This window comes from Coregonus lavaretus (genome assembly GCF_964263955.1).
Source record: "Coregonus lavaretus genome assembly, chromosome: 17".
NCBI lineage: Eukaryota > Metazoa > Chordata > Actinopteri > Salmoniformes > Salmonidae > Coregonus > Coregonus lavaretus.
Window position 1 is genome coordinate 18,529,663 of NC_140004.1, and position 22,573 is coordinate 18,552,235.

The 22,573-nt window shown below is 43.1% G+C and overlaps 1 protein-coding gene across 1 annotated transcript in view; it reads right to left on the reverse strand.

Annotated features, from left to right (window-relative positions):
• LOC311144961 (nuclear receptor corepressor 2-like) overlaps positions 1 to 22,573 on the reverse strand; it is a 118,075-nt gene that overhangs the window by 79,015 nt on the left and 16,487 nt on the right. The window contains exons 2-4 of the mRNA XM_084181154.1: positions 8,787 to 8,982; positions 7,597 to 7,709; positions 331 to 508 (exon numbers count right to left, since the gene is read on the reverse strand). Of these exons, the coding sequence (XP_084037280.1) occupies positions 331 to 508; positions 7,597 to 7,709; positions 8,787 to 8,891 (396 nt within the window). The 5' untranslated portion in view covers positions 8,892 to 8,982. The remainder of the gene's footprint in view (positions 1 to 330; positions 509 to 7,596; positions 7,710 to 8,786; positions 8,983 to 22,573) is intronic.

Genomic DNA, 22,573 nt, shown 5'->3' on the forward strand with positions numbered 1-22,573 from the left:
CACTGTTAAACCTATGCTTTTGGAGGGTTTGTGTGACCCAGCAGGCATATAGAAAAATATATCAAAGCCAGTACCCAGCCATTCCTGGGAGAGAAAACGCAACAGCACAGCTACTTCCCACATCACTGTTTGTTTACTGTGGGCATTTAGTAGCTATAAATAACCACATACAGTGTCAAATGACTCCCCACACCATGCTAAATAACCACTTAACCTGCGCCAGCCAGGCGAAAGGTCATCACAGTTATGAGAAAGCTGTCCTATCCAAATCAGCACTTTGAACCAAACCAATCAAAGTAGGAGTACATTTCCTAAGTAATCAACACTGACCTTTAACATGTCTTCTGCCCCTCCCAGAGGAAGTTGTGGGCGGTGGGAAGAGTGCCTCATGAGAGACTCCGCCCCCATGTCCAACCGAGGACGCTTCATCTCAGCATATTCCACCTCTAATTGGCTGTTGGGCTCGGGCAGGTATATGTGCTCGTAGCGGATGTGTTGCTCCTGACCTCTGTAGGGACAAAGCACAAGGAGAGAAAGACAGGTAAACAACTAACAACTGTAAGTATGGTATAGTATGGTATATCAGACTAGGAGGAAGTCAAGCCAGCAAACTGGCACCATACCAGCTCTGTGCTGCTGAGCTGATGTAATACAAAGTATAAACAGGATATTCAGAACAGTACATTTGTTAAATCAATTCACACAGATCAAGTTCAATGTTGCGGGGCATAAAATAAAAGCCCTCTTAACAAAATAATGTTCCATTGTGTATTACAGTAATATGGAGTTATTCATGGTCATTGTGTTGAATTGTTTTTTTGGGGGATGAGACATTATAGATGTCACCGTCTTGAGTGATTGCCAATATCCATTCCTAAGAGCTCCTCCACCCCCACCGTACAGTGGTAGAAGTGCTTCATCACCTGAGAACACCACTCTGCTACATGAAAAAGTGACAATCCATGAAACACTCAAAGCAGATAATGGTCCTCGGGGAGACATGGGATTTGACAACATGACTGTAATGATTAACTTATCCATTTGTAAGGCCAACACGGTGAGTGGTCTAAACAGAGGATACTACACGAGAACAACTAGGCCTATCCCACTCACTGCTTGACCCACTTATGCAGCATACAGCCCTTGCATATTTCTGATCCCTTCTGTACATATGCCTTGGTTTACACAGCTGATGCATTCCATGTCTGCACACAAACCCAGGGTGATTGGCTAAAAGCTTGAGGTCATAATGACCTAAAATATTACTTGTGTCTGTACAGTATGACCAGATAGCTTATCGGGTCATACTGTACAGCTTAAAAGGCTCAGTTGGTACAGCATGGCACTTACAACGCCAGGGTTGTCAGTTCGATTCCCACGGGGGACCAGTATGAACAAATATGAAAATGTACTGTAAGTCGCTCAGGATAAGCGCGTCTGCTAATTTACTAAAATGTAAAAACTCAGTTCTTGGACTGGAATACTGAGGCAGATCAAATAGACCCTAAAAATGTAAAATGACATCGTTCTGTAACCCACCTTCCAACTCTGACACTACTAGTACACTACACTAAAACAGCATAAGGCCTAGTTGCTCTTCTATCTTTTGAGCTTTGCATTGTCAAGTGGTCACTACTCACTAGGCCACACACACAGACACCCAAAACCATCATTTACATTTACATTTTAGTCATTTAGCAGACGCTCTTATCCAGAGCGACTTACAGGAGCAATTAGGGTTAAGTGCCTTGCTCAAGGGCACATCGACAGATTTTTCACCTAGTCGGCTCGGGGATTAGAACCAGCGACCTTTCGGTTACTGGCACAACGCTCTTACCCACTAAGCTACCTGCCGCCCATCACTGACCTCTCCTGCGGCCCTTTCCCTGCAACATCACTGTACTGTACCTCAGAACCAGAACAGAGCTGGGTGGCCTGGAATGCTAACAATTACATGACTAAAGTCATGGTAGGAAGGGAGAAGAGGGGAGTAGAGCTGCAATACGATAGGTCATGATCTGCTGTACATGTGGTTTTAGACTCAAACACAGTACACTCATCAAACTCAGGGAATTCAAACAATAAGCAAAAACCTTATAAACAAGGGTCTGGAAAAGCAGGATGAGTCCTTTGATGTTTAGTGAAATGAAAGGCTTTGAATATTCAGTTAACTACTAATTCAGTTCACTACTGTCGTTCCCAGACACTTCCGCCCAAATGTGCGAAGAGTCTGGGGGACAATCGCGTCAAACTTGGCCTTCGTTAGCCAATACAGAAAGACCGGGAGAAACTCCTGGCGCATAGGCATTGGCTTAAATCACCTTAATCTACCAACCAATTATCTCCCACAACACCTTCCCCTTTCCCTCCCCCGTAAGCTAGCACAACACAAGCACAGAGCCACGCCTTGCAGTTGTGTGAGTCGCTAAAATTAAATGACAAACACTCCCATATAATTCTATGGTCACTCCCACTAAGGCCAACTTTGAGTCGTTGATGTACCAGGCTTATATGTGCAATAGCCTGGGGACGACGTTAGTTCACTCCATATTTTTTTAAAACATTTTAGTCATTTAGCAGACGCTCTTCTCCAGAGCGACTTACAGTTAGTGAGTGCATACAGTTTCATACTGGCCCCCCGTGGGAAACGAACCCACAACCCTGGCGTTGCAAGCGCCATGCTCTACCAACTGAGCTACAGGGGACAGTTAAGGTTAATGACTTGAAATGGTGCTCTGTTCCATATTAGGCCATGATTTTCTAAAGCCTGCCCTTCAGACATTCTTAGGTAGATGCTGGAATGTCAGTGACAAGACTGCCAATGTCAAAATGGAAGTGGCTTCTTAGGGGTGGGAAAGGCAAACTGGGAAACACAACCACAATTGCCAGTGCAGAGCCACAAAGGCCTACTGTGTGGTTTCTTTTAGTGCCAGGGAGCAGAAAGCGTTTCTGTCTTGCAGGGTGCCAGTAGTACTATAATCATTTAGACCCGGTCTGCTATACTCTCCACAATGACTAAACAGCAGGGATGTAGCAGTTACATATTACACAATCCTGAATCTGCATGTGAAAGGTATCATGGGGTGGCCTGGACTGAGAAAAATTACAGAAGTTCTGGTGTATACTTGCTTAAAGGGATAGTTCACCCAAATTACAAAATGACACATTGGTTGCCTTACACTGTAAGCAGTCTATGGACAAGGTATGACAGCAATCCATGCTTTGGTTTGGTTTCCCAGGCACTGCTTCCAAATGCTAATGTTTTAGCATTTGTGGCACGAATCACATTCAAGTCACGGGACCAATATTAGCTTTCTTTGCACATCATGTTCAAATCATCTATAAGTGACTTTGTTGAGCTATAAAGTACATTTGAGATACTTTAGGATGATTTGGTCATGATGCGCAAAGAATGCTAATAGCATGACTTGAATGGGATTTGGGACAAATGCCCCAAATTAGCATAACTTGTCCATAGACTGCTTACAGGGAAACCAATATGTAATTTGGGTGAACCATCCCTTTAAACAGTGTTGCAAAAAATAGGTGGCACTTACACAATCACATCATCAAGCTCTGTAGCTATATATATATATATATAGTTGAAGTCGGAAGTTTACATACACTTAGGTTGGAGTCATTAAACCTCGTTTTTCAACCACTCCACAAATGTCTTGTTAACAAACTTTAGTTTTGGCAAGTCGGTTAGGACAACTACTTTGTGCATGACACAAGTAATTTTTCCAACAATTGTTTACAGACAGATTATTTCACTTATAATTCACTGTATCACAATTCCAGTGGGTCAGAAGTTTACATACACTAAGTTGACTGTGCCTTTAAACAGCTTGGAAAATTCCAGAAAATGATGTCATGGCATTAGAAGCTTCTGATAGGCTAATTGACATCATTTGAGTCAATTGGAGGTGTACATGTGGATGTATTTCAAGGCCTACCTTCAAACTCAGTGCCTCTTTGCTTGACATCATGGGAAAATCAAAAGAAATCAGCCAAGACCTCAGAAAAATAATTGTAGACCTCCACAAGTCTGTTTCATCCTTGGGAGCAATTTCCAAAACGCCTGAAGGTACCATGTTCATCTGTACAAACAATAGTATGCAAGTATAAACACCATGGGACCACGCAGCCGTCATACCGCTCAGGAAGGAGACGCGTTCTGTCTCCTAGAGATTAACGTTCTTTGGTGCAAAAAGTGCAAATCAATCCCAGAACAACAGCAAAGGACCTTGTGAAGATGTACTGTGTATCTATATCCACAGTAAAACGAGTCCTATATTGACATAACCTGAAAGGCTGCTCAGCAAGGAAGAAGCCACTGCTCCAAAACCGCCATAAAAAAGCCAGACTACGGTTTGCAACTGCACATGGGGACAAAGATCGTACTTTTTGGAGAAATGTCCTCTGGTCTGATGAAACAAAAATAGAACTGTTTGGCCATAATGACCATTGTTATGTTGGGAGGAAAAAGGGGATGGCTTGCAAGCCGAAGAACACCATCCCAACCGTGAAGCACGGGGTGGCAGCATCATGCTGTGGGGGTGCTTTGCTGCAGGAGGAACTGGTGCACTTCACAAAATAGATGGCATCATGAGGAAGGAAAACATCTGACCCACTGGGAATGTGATGAAAGAAATAAAAGCTCTCTACTATTATTCTGACATTTCACATTCTTAAAATAAAGTGGTGATCCTAACTGACCTAAGACAGGGAATTTGTACTAGGATTAAATGTCAGGAATTGTGAAAAACTGAGTTTAAATGTATTTGGCTAAGGTGTATGTAAACTTCCGACTTCAACTGTAGCCTACGAGATTTCTATAGAACCTACACGTGGTTTAGTGACCTGCAATTTGACAGTGACACTGATAAATATCAATTTCATACATATCAATGACAGTGATATAGCCTATAACAGCTATAGTTTAGTTTCTTAATGCTAGTGGGGAATGAAAGAGGAAGGGAGTTATGATTGGACGTGTAGGGGCCAGAGCCAATACTAGGCTATAAACAGGTTTCCATCCAACCTTTCTATGTGAGTAAAGTACACAACGGATAAAAAAAATGTCACAACAGGCCTGATAGAATAAGAAAATGTGTAGGTAAACTTTCCAAATGTAGACAAACCGATACGCTAGACCAGGTTGGATCTTTTTGTGTCAGTAAAATCAATTCTGAGAAAAATGTTGGTGGAAACCCTTTTATGCGCAAATATTGATATAATAACCATCATATCGAAGTAAACTTGGAGTCACGCAAAAACATGTGGTCCTCCCACTGCAACTTATTAGGAAAGCATGCGGTTTATTAGACTACAGATTAAATATGTTATGATGAACTTCACAGGGTGGTGAAAGTGCATGGTGATCTTGATGCTGATGACATGATGATCGATGATTGACTGCCGTTTGACAAATAAAAATATTCTCGCTCTTATCCATAATAATCTCATCAGGAAGACTAGCCCACCCGCACTGTATCTGCGAGCTGTTGGCTAAAGTGCACGTGCTAAGACCAGAGCAGGCACATTTGCTATTTAATGCAACAGTTATTGTGACAAACCTATCAGTAGAGTTGAAAATGCAAAGGAAACACATTGAACATTATATTTTTATTTGGTACATGAAAGCTTAAACGAAAAAGTACATTTTGTGTGCACTACGTTGTCACGCACTGATTTTTTATCCGCAACAAGTCCGTTTGGTGGAAATACACCACTGGTGGGAAAATGCTCAGATTTTCTGAAAATCTGTTGCCAATTTGATGGAAACCTAGCTTATGCCTCTAACTTTTCACTTTGAATTTCATTCCTTCTTCATCCTTCTAATATGAATGACTTGTCTCAATGAGGAGGATGCTCAGATGCCAAATATAGCGACAGAGTGCCTAGAACTATGCTTCTGAAGTGAGTACCTGGCATCCCAGAGGGCAAGAGACTGATGCTTTGCCAAGGACAGATTCACACTATTCAGAATAGGTGTTATGAGAGATGGCAGATTCTCAGGGTGGAATCTCAGCCCACTTGAAGCAATGCTGAGCGTTTAGGCCTAATGCTTCACTAGGGACTCAGAAGCTGATGCCTCTCCGCAAAAGCTGTGTCTAATCACTCTGATGATGAAAACAAGGAACTTAATCTCCATACGATGACGTCCTATCATATTTGATGCATTGAACGACACATATCGGCTAGCTAAAAACACACTTTATCCATGCCCCCTGAAAGAAGCACATGTCCATAGAGACTAGGCTGTTATTCCCTCATGCTTTTAGTGTTCAGGAGTGGCTGCCAATCAACATCCTCTTGGGATAATGGAGAGAACAGTATGGTGTTCATTTGTGCTGACAGAACTAGTGGAGTCCTCTACTGTACCCAGAAAGAGGACAGGGCAGAGAAATACAGTGGTCAAGGAAGGACAAAATGCTCCCTGGGAAATGCTGCCTGGGCAGGTTCTTCAACAACAAAGTCGCAGAGCCCGTAAGCCTGTCTGACTGATACTGAAAGACAAGGCACAGCCAGCCACACACAAACGGTTGGCCGCACACTGCTACACATTACACACACGCGGGCACACACACTGACACAACTACCATCTGGTGTCAGCCAATGTGTCCCCGTAGCATTCCTGAGGGTAATGTTGCCTAACTCACTTGACATCCTCTGGAGACAGGGCCTCTATTACAACCACAAAGAAAGATGTGCAGGTGGATTTCTAGAGAGGAGAGGACAGGCAGTGAACTAATACAAATTAATAGGAAGAACTCCCGGAGAGCCACTGATACACAGCGCTGCTTTGACAGCCATTTGACTAGTATTCAGTTGCAGTTGACCTCATGAGAAAAACACTTCACTTGAGTTGCATCTTGTACTTTTTTCATATCTAACATATGCAGGAATATTGGCTAAGTCAATCAACTGAAGAAAAAACCCCACTTTGCACTCGAGGGCTTTCATCTGTCTGACATGCAAAAATGTATGCATATAAATAATTCATAACCACTCATCAAGACTCCTCCACAGAAAAAGCATGACTATATAATTAACCACCTGGGTAGGTATAAGACCTGAGTCCTCTGAGACGCGCTACATGGCTCTACTGTAGAAGGCTACAACTAAGCATGCTACATTACGCTCCAGTCCAGAGCAGCTCAGCACCACACACTACAATAGAAAGACTTGGGTGTGCCAATTACATTAGGTTTGCATATGCTTAGTAAAGAGGGAGAGGGGGAACAAAACATATTGGCTCTGAGGGTTAACACTGAGAACTGGGACAGAAAAATGCTGAAAAAAAGTGCTTTGCCTCAAGATGACTTGAATTTCTCTGCTGCTCTGTCTGTCAAAGGATTCCATGAAGATGAAATAAGCATGCCAACATCTGAACACCCATCACATAGAACAAATCATGTTCTTAAATAAATTATTTAATGTGATGACCAAAGGTGACAGGGGCTTCTAGGAATGTCAGAGATCAAAGAAACCCATGTGCTAAAATACTTGAGAGGGGGTCCTTGGTCCTGAGGAAGAGCAGTGTGGGTAATCATGTCAAGTAGTAGTACAAAGTAGTAGCTAGCTACGTACCTCTCATTCCCTGGCTGGAACTCGGACAGCAGAGAGGGCCGGCGGCGGTGGGGCTGAACCAGGTGGGAGCTGTAGTCCCGAGAGTGAGGGTGATAGTCCACCAGTCCCACATCCTGAAACATACAACACAGCAACGCATGAGGAGAGGACAACGAACACACAGAAGAAAAATAAGAAATCATCAGATCTGAGACAGCAAGACAAGTCTATGATGGCGTGTCTCAACTCTCGCCAATGTTTTTTCACTTATTCCCTTATTTTCTCCTTCTTCATCTACCTCTTCCTCCCTGGTCATTACTGTAGAATCCTCACTCTCCATTTCCCTCACACATATGAGAGAGTGAGCTTCTCTACACGTGCACCTCTCTCACTGAGCTGAGGCTGAGGGATTGACTGTGGGGTGTGGACTGTCTGTCTGCCCATATCTCCTCCTCAACGTGATGAGGAGTTGGAGTGGGGGGATTAACAAGCAGGCGCAGCTGTGGGGATCCTGGGGGGTAACCCTTGGATTCCCTCCTTATAATAGAGAGAGCGGATCAAGCCAACATGGGACATCACGCCACAAGATGAACGTACGTACTAGCTAGGGGCCTCTTCCGGGAAGTCTCCCTCTGATCCTTTCAAACAACCGTCATAACGATTAAGAAATGAGGGAAGACATGAGACCATCATTGAGAAACCCTTAACATGATTCCACCATATATTTATTTAACCTTTATATGAGCCCTGCATGAACACATCAATAAACAATAATTACACTATTCATATCTATATACAAATCAATTATACAACACATGAAAAGCAAACCAAACACAATCATATGAAACACACATTCTTCAGTAAGAAAGGCCCTATAACATGCGCCTGATTTGCCCTAGAGGCACCAACCATGACAACATGAACTTTCAACTCAAACATCTAATAGGCGAGCAGGTTCTAGCGCGTCATGCCCTGTGTGTGCACAACAGTGTAGCCTCGGAATGTTACTGTTAGAAAAACACAATCTTGGGCCCCTAGGGTCGTGCTCCCTCCATCGGTGCAGGACAATTCTCTGTTGACAAAATCACTGCTAACGATTGGGAGCCAGGGTAACATCTACAATTATACACTGAGCTTTTCATGTGAAGGTGCTAAGTACCAGTGTTCCTGGCTCCAGCGAAAACTAGCCCAGGATTTCCCAGGGCTCTTACCGTATGTGCCCGTGCCAGCTGCAGTGGTAGACTGGCAGGGTTTGGCAAGTGGCGGGTGTCCACAGCCCTCCTGCCCTGAGGCACAGACTGGGGGTGGGAGGACATGCTGGTGGAGCCGCTTCCTCTACAGACAGGAAATGGGTGGGGCTGTAGAGCAGGCGCTGTACATCATGGGTTGGGTCCCGTAGACAGCAACCTGTAGGGAGAAGAGAACAGCAAGATGAGACACTTGTCACTTACAAGTCAGGACAGTTGACCACCCCAAATCAAGCCACTTTGAAGTCAGAAGTTCTATCAGGGTTTAGGGAGTCTTTGGCACGGACATCAGCTTTCTGCAGAACAATAATAGCCTAATCCTTCTAGTAGATTGAGAAGGGTGAAACACTGTTTGGCCACCAGCTCTTTTGGACCAGTTACAGTCAAATGTTTCAGTGCATCCCGGTTTAAGTGTCAGTACATCTCTTCAGCAGCTGCTAGCACTTTCACTGCTCCTGAGGGAGTGGACTGGGAGATCTTGCACCTGCTTGGCTGGATACATGGCTCCCTGGCCCTGCCTGCCTGCACACTGAATGGCCTTCTGTCCCTTGCACTGGAGGAGTTATGTCTATGAACAGCTAAATCAAGCAGCTAGTTGATAACCTAATGCCCACTGTTTAACAGGGATTTCCATGCAGTGTATGTACACTATGTTAAGACATGGATGTTCCTACACTAATTAAGTTTTAATGCCAAGGACATTTCACCAAATGGCAGCTAATGCACTTCTAGTGTGATTGAGAGATGAATTCAAAATGGATTGTGATACAACAAGTGCTCAGTGCTGTGTTTGGGTACTCCCCCACAACCACTTTCTAAAACCTGAGGGTAGCGCTGAGCTATTAACCAAAATTTCCAGGGATGTAACTCCACCAATACGCATCTGTCCGAGGTTCAAATGTTTAAGATGCGAGTGAATTGGTCTGCGGGACCCAAACCGATCCAAATGTAGCATGCATCGGTCAGAAAATCGATTCAAACATTACGAATCGACGGTTCACTAAAATGTTTTGCTCAAATTACTTTATTTTCTACCTTCCGAAAAACACCTAATCTTGTGTGGCAACGAATGCGTCCTTTCCTTCAGGTGTCGAACTAAGCATGTATATGTGTTGACAGTCATTGACCAACATGTCATTTTGCTTACGGAACAACACATGCAATATCAGTAGCTTAGTCAAACTGCGCAGTGCGCACTGTGCGCTGCTTCGCGCGCTGACCAAGGAGAGAAAGGCGAGCGTAAACTTCAACATTCAAATGTTTGTAAAATGGCTTGCGCAATATTAGGCTTTATTCGTTAAGTGACAGCCAATGTAATTTACTAGGTTATTATCAAATGCGCTGTTGGAAATTGTGTTTTACCGGAATAAAGTAGCCTAAGCAACCACCTGAGACACGACTCATCTGGCCTACCTGCTGATCGGGGCTAAATTACATTCGATTTATTTTCGATTGTTAAGGTTCACCATCAGTAATCTGGTAGTTTTGCTTTAAAACAATCAGTGTATATGGTCATTTTTTGATATACAGCATAAAGTTGACAATGTCATAAGGAGGACAACAATCGCTTTTTTTACCCGCACTGCACAGTTGAAGCGGGAGGAAAATAAAGGTTCACTGAAAAAACTTCCAAATGGTCTAAACCGTTCGCTATTGATTCGAGTTTGAGACGGGGTGAAACCCAAAGTTGTGCTATATTTTCAAGTTTCAAGTTTTAATGTCACGTGCACAAGTACAGTGAAATGCCTTTCTTGCCAGCTCCAAACCCAACAATGCAGTAATCAATATCAATGTAGCACTAAAAATAACAAAGGTAGATCAAAAACACACGAGAAATAAAAACTTGAAATAAGAAAAACACGAGAAAGTAAGACGCTATATTCAGGGTCAGTTCAAATACCATATTTACAATGTGCAGGGATACTGGAGTGATAGAGCTAGATATGTATAGGGGTAAGGTGAGTAGGCATCGGGAAATATGATAAACAGAGAAGCAGCAGTGTAAATTATGAATATATGTGAGTGTGTGTGCGTGTGTAAAGTCAGTATAAATGTGTGTGCATGTTATCTGTGTTGAAGTGTCACTATGCGTGAGTGTGTAGAGTCCTGTGAATGTACATAGAGACAGTGCAAAAATAAAATACATGGTCAACAGTCTATGGCTTGGGTGGCTGGAGTCGAATGATTTTCCGGGCCTTCCTTTCACACTGCCTGATATAGAGGTCTTGAATGGAATGGAGCTCCTCCCCAGTGATGTACTGGGCTGTCCACAGTGTTGCCAACTTCTCAGTAAGGAAAGTAGCTATTGGCTGTCCTAAAAGTCGCTAAATGACGTCATCGCCTAATTTGCATAATTGGCCATGTGCATATAATTGTGATGGATGCTGTAGGAGAGAGGAATAACGTCGTGGGAGAGACAAAAAGTGAGTAAAAAAAAACCTACATTTACATCCTGCCCTGAATGTAAGCCATTGCGGGATCAGCCAGCGGCGGCTTCCCGCATGCGCGATTCATTTGCAGTCTGGACGCGGAGGGGTGAACATCTCCTGCTCTGACTGCAGCTGGGAGGGACTGCTGCGCGAGGTCTGGGCCGCCTGTGAGTGCTTTGGGACGGAGGTGGGGCCCACGGTAGCACCCGCTGCTCGTTGAGAAGAGTAAGAACGATACGTGCTTTCACGGCAGAGTCTCCAAAAGTCTCCAATAACACCAGAAAAGGTCGCTCGATTTGTCGCTAGTCGCTTTTTTGAAAATGTGTCGCTAGAGGGGTCTGAAAACTCGCTAAATATAGCGACAAAGTCGCTAAGTTGGCAACACTGGCTGTCCGCACCACCCTCTGTAGCGCCATGTGATCGAGGGCGGTGCTGTTGCCATACCAAGCAGTGATGCAGCCAGTCAAGATGTTCTCAATGGTGCAGCTGTATAACTTTTGAGGATTTGAGGGCCCATGCCAAACCTTTCAACTTCCTGAAGGGGAAGAGGCGCTGCTGCCTATTCATTGGCCATGTAATAGCTGATTTTAAACAATAAATATTGATACATTACTAGCTCAAAGACTTTGAATCTGCAAAAATTACAAATTAATTAGTGGTGATGGTGATTTCAGATAAAAAGTGCCCCCCTTATCTGATAGTGGCATGGTAGATGCCCAGTTTCCCTTATGGCTCAACTCAGGTGCCTACATACACCATAGACATACAGTGCCTTCAGAAAGTATTCATACCCCTTGACCTATTCAACATTTTGTTGGGTTACAGCCCGAATTCAAAATGGCTTAAATCAAATCAAATTGTATTTGTCACACGCGCTGAATACAACAGGTATTCACCTTACAGTGAAATGCTTACTTACAAGCCCTTAATCTTTTAAGAATACCCCCCCCCCCCCCCCCCCAAAAAAAACAACAAAAAAAACAAATACACAATCAAATTCACACAAATACAATATCAAATAATGTTAAATAAAAGTAACAAATAATTAAAGAGCAGCAGTAAAATAACAATAGCGAGGCTATATACAGGGGCTGAGTCAATGTGCAGGGGCACCGGTTAGTCAAGGTAATTGAGGTAATATGTACATGTAGGTAGAGTTATTAAAGTGACAATGCGTAGATAATAAACAGAGAGTAGCAGCAGCATAAGGGGGGGGGGGGGGGCAATGCAAATAGTCTGGGTAGCCATTTGATTAGATCTTCAGGAGTCTTATGGCTTGGGGGTAGAAGCTGTTTAGAAGCCTCTTGGATCTAGACTTGGCGCTCCGGTACCGCTTGCCGTGCGTTAGCAGAGAGAACAGTCTGACTAGGGTGGCTGGAGTCTTTGACAATTTTTAGGGCCTTCCTCTGACACCGCCTGCTATTGAGGTCCTGGATGGCAGTAAGCTTGGCCCCAGTGATGTATTGGGCCGTACGCACTACCCTCTGTAGTGCCTTGCGGTCGGGGACTGAGCAGTTGCCATACCAGGCTGTGATGCAACCAGTCAGGATGCTCTCGATGGTGCCGCTGTTGAACCTTTTGAGGATCTGAGGACCTATGCCAAATCTTTTCAGTCTCCTTAGGTTTTGTCGTGCCCTCTTCACGACTGTCTTGGTGTGCTTGGCCCATGTTAGTTTGTTGGTGATGTGGACACCAAGGAACTTGAAGCTCTCAACCTGCTCCACTACAGCCCCGTCGATGAGAATGGGGGCGTGCTCGGTCCTCTTCTTTTTCCTGTAGTCCACAATCATCTCCTTTGTCTTGATCACGTTGAGGGAGAGGTTGTTGTCCTGGCACCACACAGCCAGGTCTCTGAACTCCTCCCTATAGGCTGTCTCGTCGTTGTCTGTGATTAGGCCTACCACTGTTGTGTCATCGGCAAACTTAATGATCGTGTTGGAGTCGTGCCTGGCCATGCAGTCATGAGTGAACAGGGAGTACAGGAGGGGACTGAGCACGCACCCCTGAGGGGCCCCCGTGTTGAGGATCAGCGTGGCGGATGTGTTGTTACCTACCCTTACCACCTGGGGGCGGCCCATCAGGAAGTCCAGGATCCAGTTGCAGAGGGAGGTGTTTAGTCCCAGGGTCCTTAGCTTAGTGATGAGCTTTGAGGGCACTATGGTGTTGAACGCTGAGCTGTAGTCAATGTACAGTGGGGGAAAAAAGTATTTAGTCAGCCACCAATTGTGCAAGTTCTCCCACTTAAAAAGATGAGAGGCCTGTAATTTCCATCATAGGTACACGTCAACTATGACAGACAAAATGAGAATTTATTTTTCCAGAAAATCACATTGTAGGATTGTTAATGAATTTATTTTCAAATTATGGTGGAAAATAAGTATTTGGTCAATAACAAAAGTTTCTCAATACTGTGTTATATACCCTTTGTTGGCAATGACACAGGTCAAACGTTTTCTGTAAGTCTTCACAAGGTTTTCACACACTGTTGCTGGTATTTTGGCCCATTCCTCCATGCAGATCTCCTCTAGAGCAGTGATGTTTTGGGGCTGTCGCTGGGCAACACGGACTTTCAACTCCCTCCAAAGATTTTCTATGGGGTTGAGATCTGGAGACTGGCTAGGCCACTCCAGGACCTTGAAATGCTTCTTACGAAGCCACTCCTTCGTTGCCCGGGCGGTGTGTTTGGGATCATTGTCATGCTGAAAGACCCAGCCACGTTTCATCTTCAATGCCCTTGCTGATGGAAGGAGGTTTTCACTCAAAATCTCACGATACATGGCCCCATTCATTCTTTCCTTTACACGGATCAGTCGTCCTGGTCCCTTTGCAGAAAAACAGCCCCAAAGCATGATGTTTCCACCCCCATGCTTCACAGTAGGTATGGTGTTCTTTGGATGCAACTCAGCATTCTTTGTCCTCCAAACACGACGAGTTGAGTTTTTACCAAAAAGTTCTATTTTGGTTTCATCTGACCATATAACATTCTCCCAATCCTCTTCTGGATCATCCAAATGCACTCTAGCAAACTTCAGACGGGCCTGGACATGTACTGGCTTAAGCAGGGGGACACGTCTGGCACTGCAGGATTTGAGTCCCTGGCGGCGTAGTGTGTTACTGATGGTAGGCTTTGTTACTTTGGTCCCAGCTCTCTGCAGGTCATTCACTAGGTCCCCCCGTGTGGTTCTGGGATTTTTGCTCACCGTTCTTGTGATCATTTTGACCCCACGGGGTGAGATCTTGCGTGGAGCCCCAGATCGAGGGGGATTATCAGTGGTCTTGTATGTCTTCCATTTCCTAATTATTGCTCCCACAGTTGATTTCTTCAAACCAAGCTGCTTACCTATTGCAGATTCAGTCTTCCCAGCCTGGTGCAGGTCTACAATTTTGTTTCTGGTGTCCTTTGACAGCTCTTTGGTCTTGGCCATAGTGGAGTTTGGAGTGTGACTGTTTGAGGTTGTGGACAGGTGTCTTTTATACTGATAACAAGTTCAAACAGGTGCCATTAATACAGGTAATGAGTGGAGCACAGAGGAGCCTCTTAAAGAAGAAGTCACAGGTCTGTGAGAGCCAGAAATCTTGCTTGTTTGTAGGTGACCAAATACTTATTTTCCACCATAATTAGCAAATAAATTCATTAAAAATCCTACAAATGTGATTTTCGGGATTTTTTTCTCCTCAATTTGTCTGTCATAGTTGACGTGTACCTATGATGAAAATTACAGGCCTCTCTCATCTTTTTAAGTGGGAGAACATGCACAATTGGTGGCTGACTAAATACTTTTTTCCCCCACTGTATAGCATTCTCACATAGGTGTTCCTTTTGTCCAGGTGTGAAAGGGCAGTGTGGAGCGCAATAGAGATTGCATCATCTGTGGATCTGTTGGGGCGGTATGCAAATTGGAGTGGGTCTAGGGTTTCTGGGATAATGGTGTTGATGTGAGCCATGACCAGCCTTTCAAAGCACTTCATGGCTACAGATGTGAGTGCTACGGGTCGGTAGTCATTTATAGTTGTTTTTGTGTGTTTTTTTTCACCCATCTACACACAATACCCCATAATGTCAAAAAGAAAACATGTTAAGACATTTTTGCAAATTGATTGAGAAATAAAATACAGAAATCTAATTTACATAAGTATTCACACCCGAGTCCATGCTTTGTAGAAGCACCTTTGGCAGCGATTACAGCTGTGAGTCTTTCCACACCTGGATTGTGCAACATTTCCCCATTATTCTTTTCAAAATTCTTCAAGCTCTGTCAAATTGGTTGTTGACCATTGCTAGACAACCATTTTTCAGGTCTTGCCTTAGATTTACAAGTAAATTTAACTCGGCCACTCAGGAACATTCACTGTCTTCTTGGTATGCAACTCCAGTGTAGATTTGGCCTTGTGTTTTAGGTTATTATCATGCTGAAAGGATAATTAATCTCCCAGTGTCTGGTGGAAAGCACACTGAACCATGTTTTTCCTCTAAGATTTTACCTGTGCTTTGCTCCATTCCATATATTTTTTATCCTGAAAAACTCCCCAGTACTTAACAATTACAAGCATACCCATAACATGATGCAGCCACCACTATGCTTGCAAATATGTAGAGTGGTACTCACTAATGTGTTGTATTGGATTTGCCCCAAACATAACACTTTGTATTCAGGACAAAAAGTTAATTGCTTTTCCAATTTTTTGCAGTATTACTTTAGTGCCTTGTGCAAACAGGATGCATGTTTTGGAATATTTTTATTCTGTACAGGCTTCCTTCTTTTCACTCAATTAGGTTAGTATTGTGGAGTAACTACAACGTTGTTGATCCATCCTCCGCTGTCTCCTATCACAGCCATTAAACTCTGTAACTGTTTTAAAGTCACCATTAGCCTCATAGTGAAATCCCTGGGCGGTTTCCTTCCTCTCTGGCAACTGAGTTAGGAAGGATGCCTGTATCTTTGTAGTGACTGGGTGTATTGATACACCATCCAAAGTGTAATTAATAACTTCACCATGCTCAAAGGGATATTCTTTGCAGGGCATTGGAAAACCTCAGTCTTTGTGGTTGAATCTGTCACGTGTTTGAAATTCACTGCTCGACTGAGGGACCTTACAGATAATTGTATGTGTGGGGTACAGAGATGAGGTAGTCATTCAAAAATATTATGTGACTATTAAGCACATTTTTACTCCTGAACTTATTTATGCTTGTCATAACAAAGGGGCTGAATAATTATTGACTCAAGACATTTCAGCTTTTCAGATTTTATTAATTTGTACAAATGTTGCCAAACATAATTCCACTTTGACATAATGGGGTATTTGTGTGTAGGCCAGTGACAAAAATATCTAAGTTTAATCCATTTTAAATTCAGGCTGTAACAACAAAATGTGGAAAAATTCAAGAGTTTGAATACTTTCTGAAGGCACTATATACATGTACATCATTTACACCCACACACACACACCCACACACAGAGAGAAAACAGCTCAGACAGATCCAACTCATGGAGCTCATGAGCGGGGCCTCTATCAGCAGAAGATTTGAATTTACAATAGAAAATGAATGTGTTTATGCAACAAATGTTAGTGCATCATATCGCATCGAACCGAATAGCATTGATTCGTTCCTCTAATCAAACCAAATCGCACCTAATGTTTTCAAACTAAAGCGTATCGACTGGTCGATCTCCAAGGCATTCATAGTTAATCGCAAAACATTTCTATAAAAAAACCAACGATTAAGCCTTGCACTTTTTTCTGTCTCGTGCTGTTGGAAGTAAGTGCACTTGTTTCAGCTGCCCTGCACGCTGGGTAGGGGAAGTGTTCAAAATTTGAACCATTTCATGTGTCTGAAGGTACAAACTCTGCCTACTCGGTGTGCCCGGAGAGCAAATCAAGTGCACCTACAGGCCTATCGCTAGCCAATCGGATTGCTCAGATCACCGTGTCTGCAGCTTCCTCGTTGATACAAAACATGTCTAAAACCATGACTAGAGAAAGACTGTCAACAAATACAGCAAAGAACTGCTGTTTTTGTTAGTTTTTATTCAGCACTGTCAAAACTTTTTATTTAACACTTTTATAAGCCATGAAATTAGCTTCTCCACTTGCGCTGCAACCAGCACCGCAGCTTCAATAAATGAGTAGCAAAGTGTCTCGACCTGTTATTATTAGCGACTGTGTTTTTTAATAGAGGAATATTAAACTTTTCCTGGTCATATGACTAACATGAATTTGTGCATGAGGCAGAAATGATGCGGTGTGACTCGAGTTGCAATCAGCTCGAAGACTGTCCCTTTTTGGTCAGTCTTAGCAGGGGGGGAGAGCTGAGGGGCGGTCTGACAGTGAGAGGCGGACCCTATGATGCTCTCCCTCCGCTGAGACTGACTATCAGATGCAGGCACCATCAGTCCAGTAAAAGAAAGAAAGCTAATTATTTTGATTCATGCTCACTTAGCTGTGACAAGTAGGGCAGGGCAATATGGCCTAAAAATCATATCTTAATTTTTTCAAATTTATGGGCGATTTGCAATACAGTTGCAATACAGTTGAAGTACACCTTAGCCAAATATATTTAAACTCAGTTTTTCACAATTCCTGACATTTAATCCTAGTACAAATTCCCTGTTTTAGGTCAGTTAGGATCACCACTTTATTTTAAGGATGAGAAATGTCAGAATAATAGTAGAGAGAATGATTTATTTAAGCTTTTATTTATTTCATCATATTCCCAGTGGGTCAGAAGTTTACATACACTCAATTAGTATTTTGTAGCATTGCCTTTAAATTGTTTAACTTGGGTCAAACGTTTCAGGTAGCCTTCCACAAGCTTCCCACAATAAGTTGGGTGAATTTTGGACCATTCCTCCTGACAGAGCTGGTGTAACTGAGTCAGTCTGCAGTGATAATGTGTTGGGCCTATAGCCTACTGCACAAACCTCATTGCTACAGAACAGTTTTTAATAGGTTAATGTTGGATAGGCTTACGTTTTTTAGCGGACTAAACTCCACTCCATGGTGAAGCAAGTTGGTGGAGTATTCAGAAACATCCTTCACCATGGAGTCGAGTTTAGTCCGCTAACGTTTTTAAGTCATGTAAAAAATATGAGCGGTAGATCTCAGCCTGCATTTTGACTCAAAGTGATCATGGCTCAGAATAGTTTGGTGACCGCTGCTGTATCAAATCGGAGCCCATGTGTATCCAGGGGTCACATTAACACAGGATTTTGCGTTTTTCATGCAGAAAAGGAACGATAAAACGCAGAAAAAATGCTGCGAATGTAAAATGACTAATTTTGCGCTTCTGTTGCACTTCTGCACTTCTCCACTCTCCGGTCTGACTGACGTGTAGGCTACTTTTCTCCGGTACTTTCCTCCAGTGTAGTTTTTCTCCAGTAGCAAGTTAAAATGAAAGATTAACTTCAAGCAAAACATTAGGAAATTAGGAAATGTAGCTTGCTACATTCTCTTTCTATGATAAACATAAATATAAATGGCCATGCATTGTTTTTGCAAAAATACCTTGCTTTTTCATTGTACGCTAACTTACTTGTGTGGCTGCTAGCCAAATAGCGTTGCACTTCTATTGTCATCTGATGAAAACTATTTTCTGCCGAATGTGTTGCACTAATGTAGAAGAAGAAAAACTATATTATCACTCTAATGAAGAAAAAAACCACTTGACTTTCAATATAAAACGCAGGTGAAATGGTTTAAAACGCAGATTTTTTGATGGTCTGTGTTTTGGAAATGCAGATTTCTGAAAGCTAATGCGACCCCTGGTATCTAGATACATATCGAATCGTCTTGAAAGGGAAAGATGCACACACCTAGAAAAAAACAACTAATTGACAGGAAGTCGGTTCAATTACTTGAATTCCATTCAGTTCGGTTTTTTGGTGAGCCCAACGCGCCGTTTTTCTAGAGAGAAATAAAATAATTCACGAGAGAAACCATATCAAGAACTTTGTGGGACGCTGGGCTGAAGGGAGTTGTAGTTGTCATTAAGCAAATATTAAACCTAGTTCAGCGCAGAAATGTGGTAATTAACTACGATGACCATAATCCATTGCGCTTGTTCTTTCCGGCTCGGACTGAGATGGCTCCACTTTTATGCCTGCTACATTAGGTTAGATGCATAGACCACATGAGAGAGGAATGTACACAATGACGAGAGGGACAGAGACAGTTCGTGAAAGTATACCTTATCTATTTTTAAGAACTAGTAAAATGATGGTCAGACAGCTCTGCAGCATGCTTAGGCAGGCTATAACGTTGCCTGGCTGCTACTGCCTGAGCAGAGATGAGATGATGACTTTAAGAAATGAAAAAGAATAAAGTCATCAAATAAACACTAATTAATATACCCATATTGTATTATTTCATAGTAATATTCCTATTTTTCTATTGATGTCTACCCAATGTGAACCTGACAGAGACAATGGAATATTTTCTATGTTTTGGCAATTTAATGTTCACCATTTTTGGCTTTTGAATTTCTATTAAAATTATTTGAGCTTTTTAATGTCATTATTTCAACAAACAAAAAAAATATGCAAACCAAAATAGAAAACCGTGATTATTCATTTTTTATCTAACCAAAACGATCTCAAAAAGCACTAATCGTTCAACACTAGCTCAGGGACAAGATCTCATATCCTTCATGGTGATGAAGAAATGTAAATAAAAGAGTGGGAAGAGAGGCGTAATCCTCTTACTGTTTTCATGCCTATTACAATACACATTAATGAGAGAAAATAGATTGTGAGGAAATTACTTTAGCTATAGAACACAGCAGCAAATAGCCTATACAGCAGAGATTTTGTGAAGCGGTGAGTGTGTGTACAGTACCAAATCCCCTGCAGTCAAGGATTGTTTGTTTTTGCAGCGCACACTAACAAAACTGAAAGAGAAAGATCACGTTTAGATTCAGACACATTCTCTCTCACACACCCTTGTATTTTGATAGTAATAGGGAGTACTCCTAACATGTGACCTGTGAATCTTGCCAAGAGAGGCATTAAGACACTTGCCATTTCCCTGGGCATCTGAGGAATTATGTTCCTGGTAACTCAGGTTTCACCACTGCTCTGTGTAGGGTGCAGTCTACACATGGAGGGGCAGTGCATATTGGCTGCCAGCAATATGGCCTAACAACATGTGATGCTACAGTGCCTTGGCTTTGAGCAATCACCCAAACCAGAGCGGTCCCTCTCACATAGATACAAGGCATAAATAGTTGCAGCTGTAGAACTGAAAACTGTACAATATTACTTCCCAGTAATCTTGAAAGTCAAGTCATCATGAAACCCTGCTCTAACCCGCGTGAACCTGCTATCAGCTATTAATTTCAATTTCATCATACTTTATTAAATAAATGCTACACAGAATTGAATGGGATATAGGAGGCTATATCAGAGGTCATCTTCAGTAAGCTGATGTTTTAAAATGTATTCAAAAAGTTTCAAAACCATAAAAGTGGAGATCTGCGTGAGATTGATTTATTCATCCCGCTCACGCCCGCACCGCCCACACCTGCTGGCTTTCTGTCCGACTCCCAACCGCTACTGCAAGAACTGGTCCCGAACCTAACCGCAGTCCCACAATGTTATTTTAGGCGTATGTGACGCAGCTCACTTGCCAGCCATGGTCCCAGCAATTTCAAAATGCACAAAAATAACCTAAGAAATAGGTTAAATTACCAGAGATTCTCACGTGGCCCATTATATTAGGCAATCGTATTACTGGGCTATATCAGCCATAGGTTGGACGTAGTTTGAAGAGAGCCGAGTTGGAGAGACTTGCACTTTCTTTTGAGCTACGTTTTAGAACATAGCTTTTAGGACTGGGACGGTTTTCAGACGGAGACAAATATGGTGATCACCTGATCTCACAGGTATGGCTACTAAACTTGAAGCAGCAAGAATGATGAGAGCGGACACTTACACTTCTCTTAAGCTACGTTTTGCATATAGGATATAGCCTACCTTTTAGGAGAACGATTTGCAGGCAGAGACATAAATGGGTAATCAATATTTATTGAACATGAAAAGGCGCAACGCTCGCTCACCATGGTCCCATTGCACCTTTTCATTTCCAATTATCATTTGTATTTGTTTATTTTTTTACTCACCAATTTCGTGATATCCAATTGGTAGTTACAGTCGAGAGCCATGCGTCCTCCGAAACATGACCCTGCCAAGCCGCACTGCTTCTTGACACACTGCTCACTTAACCCGGAAGCCAGCTGCACCAATGTGTCGGAGAAAACACCGTACAACTGGCGACCGTGTCAGCGTGCTTGCGTCCGACCCGCCACAGGAGTCGCTAGAGCGCGATGGTAGAAGGACATCCCGGCCGGCCAAACCCTCCCCTAACCCAGACGACGCTGGGCCAAATGTGTCTCCCGGTCGCGGCCAGCTGCGACACAGCCCGGGATCAAACCTAGATCTGTAGTGCCGCCTCACTGCAATGCAGTGCCTTAGACCGCTACGCCACTCGGGAGGCTCAATTTTCACATTTTGGGATTGTACCTCGACTCACGTTGGTTGAGCGCCCTCCACCTCTTTCCATTATCAATATTTATTTACAGACACTGTAGTAAAACTATAGTCTAATCATATTTAATTACATTTCCTTGGAAAGATAACTGCCACGTGATTCTCCGCCCATGCATAGGCAGTATAGTCTATTTCATTAAGACCACACATATAGGCCTACTGTAGGCACACTTGATCTCGCACGCCCAACTAGGAGAGGAGAGGTAGGCTACTTGTGAATCTTGCCACAGCGTCTGAGTGTGGTAATAATGTGACAAAGATGTGCTTTTAATACAATAGGTAGGCTAACGCATACAAAGCAGAAAGACGACCGTTTCCAAATAATCTGCAGGACAACACAAATATTTTCATCCCAAAGTTGTCTCTCTGACCACACACTCCCAACCACAGCATGAAAAAGGCAGACTGCGCCACAATGATCTCTGTCAGGACCTGCAGGTATGTGGGAATGCAGCCCTCTACCATAAAGCACAGAGTATCTATGAGGGAAGAGTTAAAACAACCAATGTACCAGCCTCCTTATCCGTGGCTTCTCATTCTACCCATGGTGCTTTCTCTCCATTTACGACACAATGAGGAGCACTACCTGGCCTTCCTTCTTGTCTCACTATCTGTCACACAGTTTTATTTGATTTCATAGTTACCCAGTGGCAGCGTTACGAAACCCTGAGCGTGGGTCTACTAGTGAGGAACAGAGGGGCTTTATGCACACTGAGATGCCACGAGAACGGCACGCTGCAGTCTCACACCAATGGGCCATGGAGAGGGTAGAGCACAG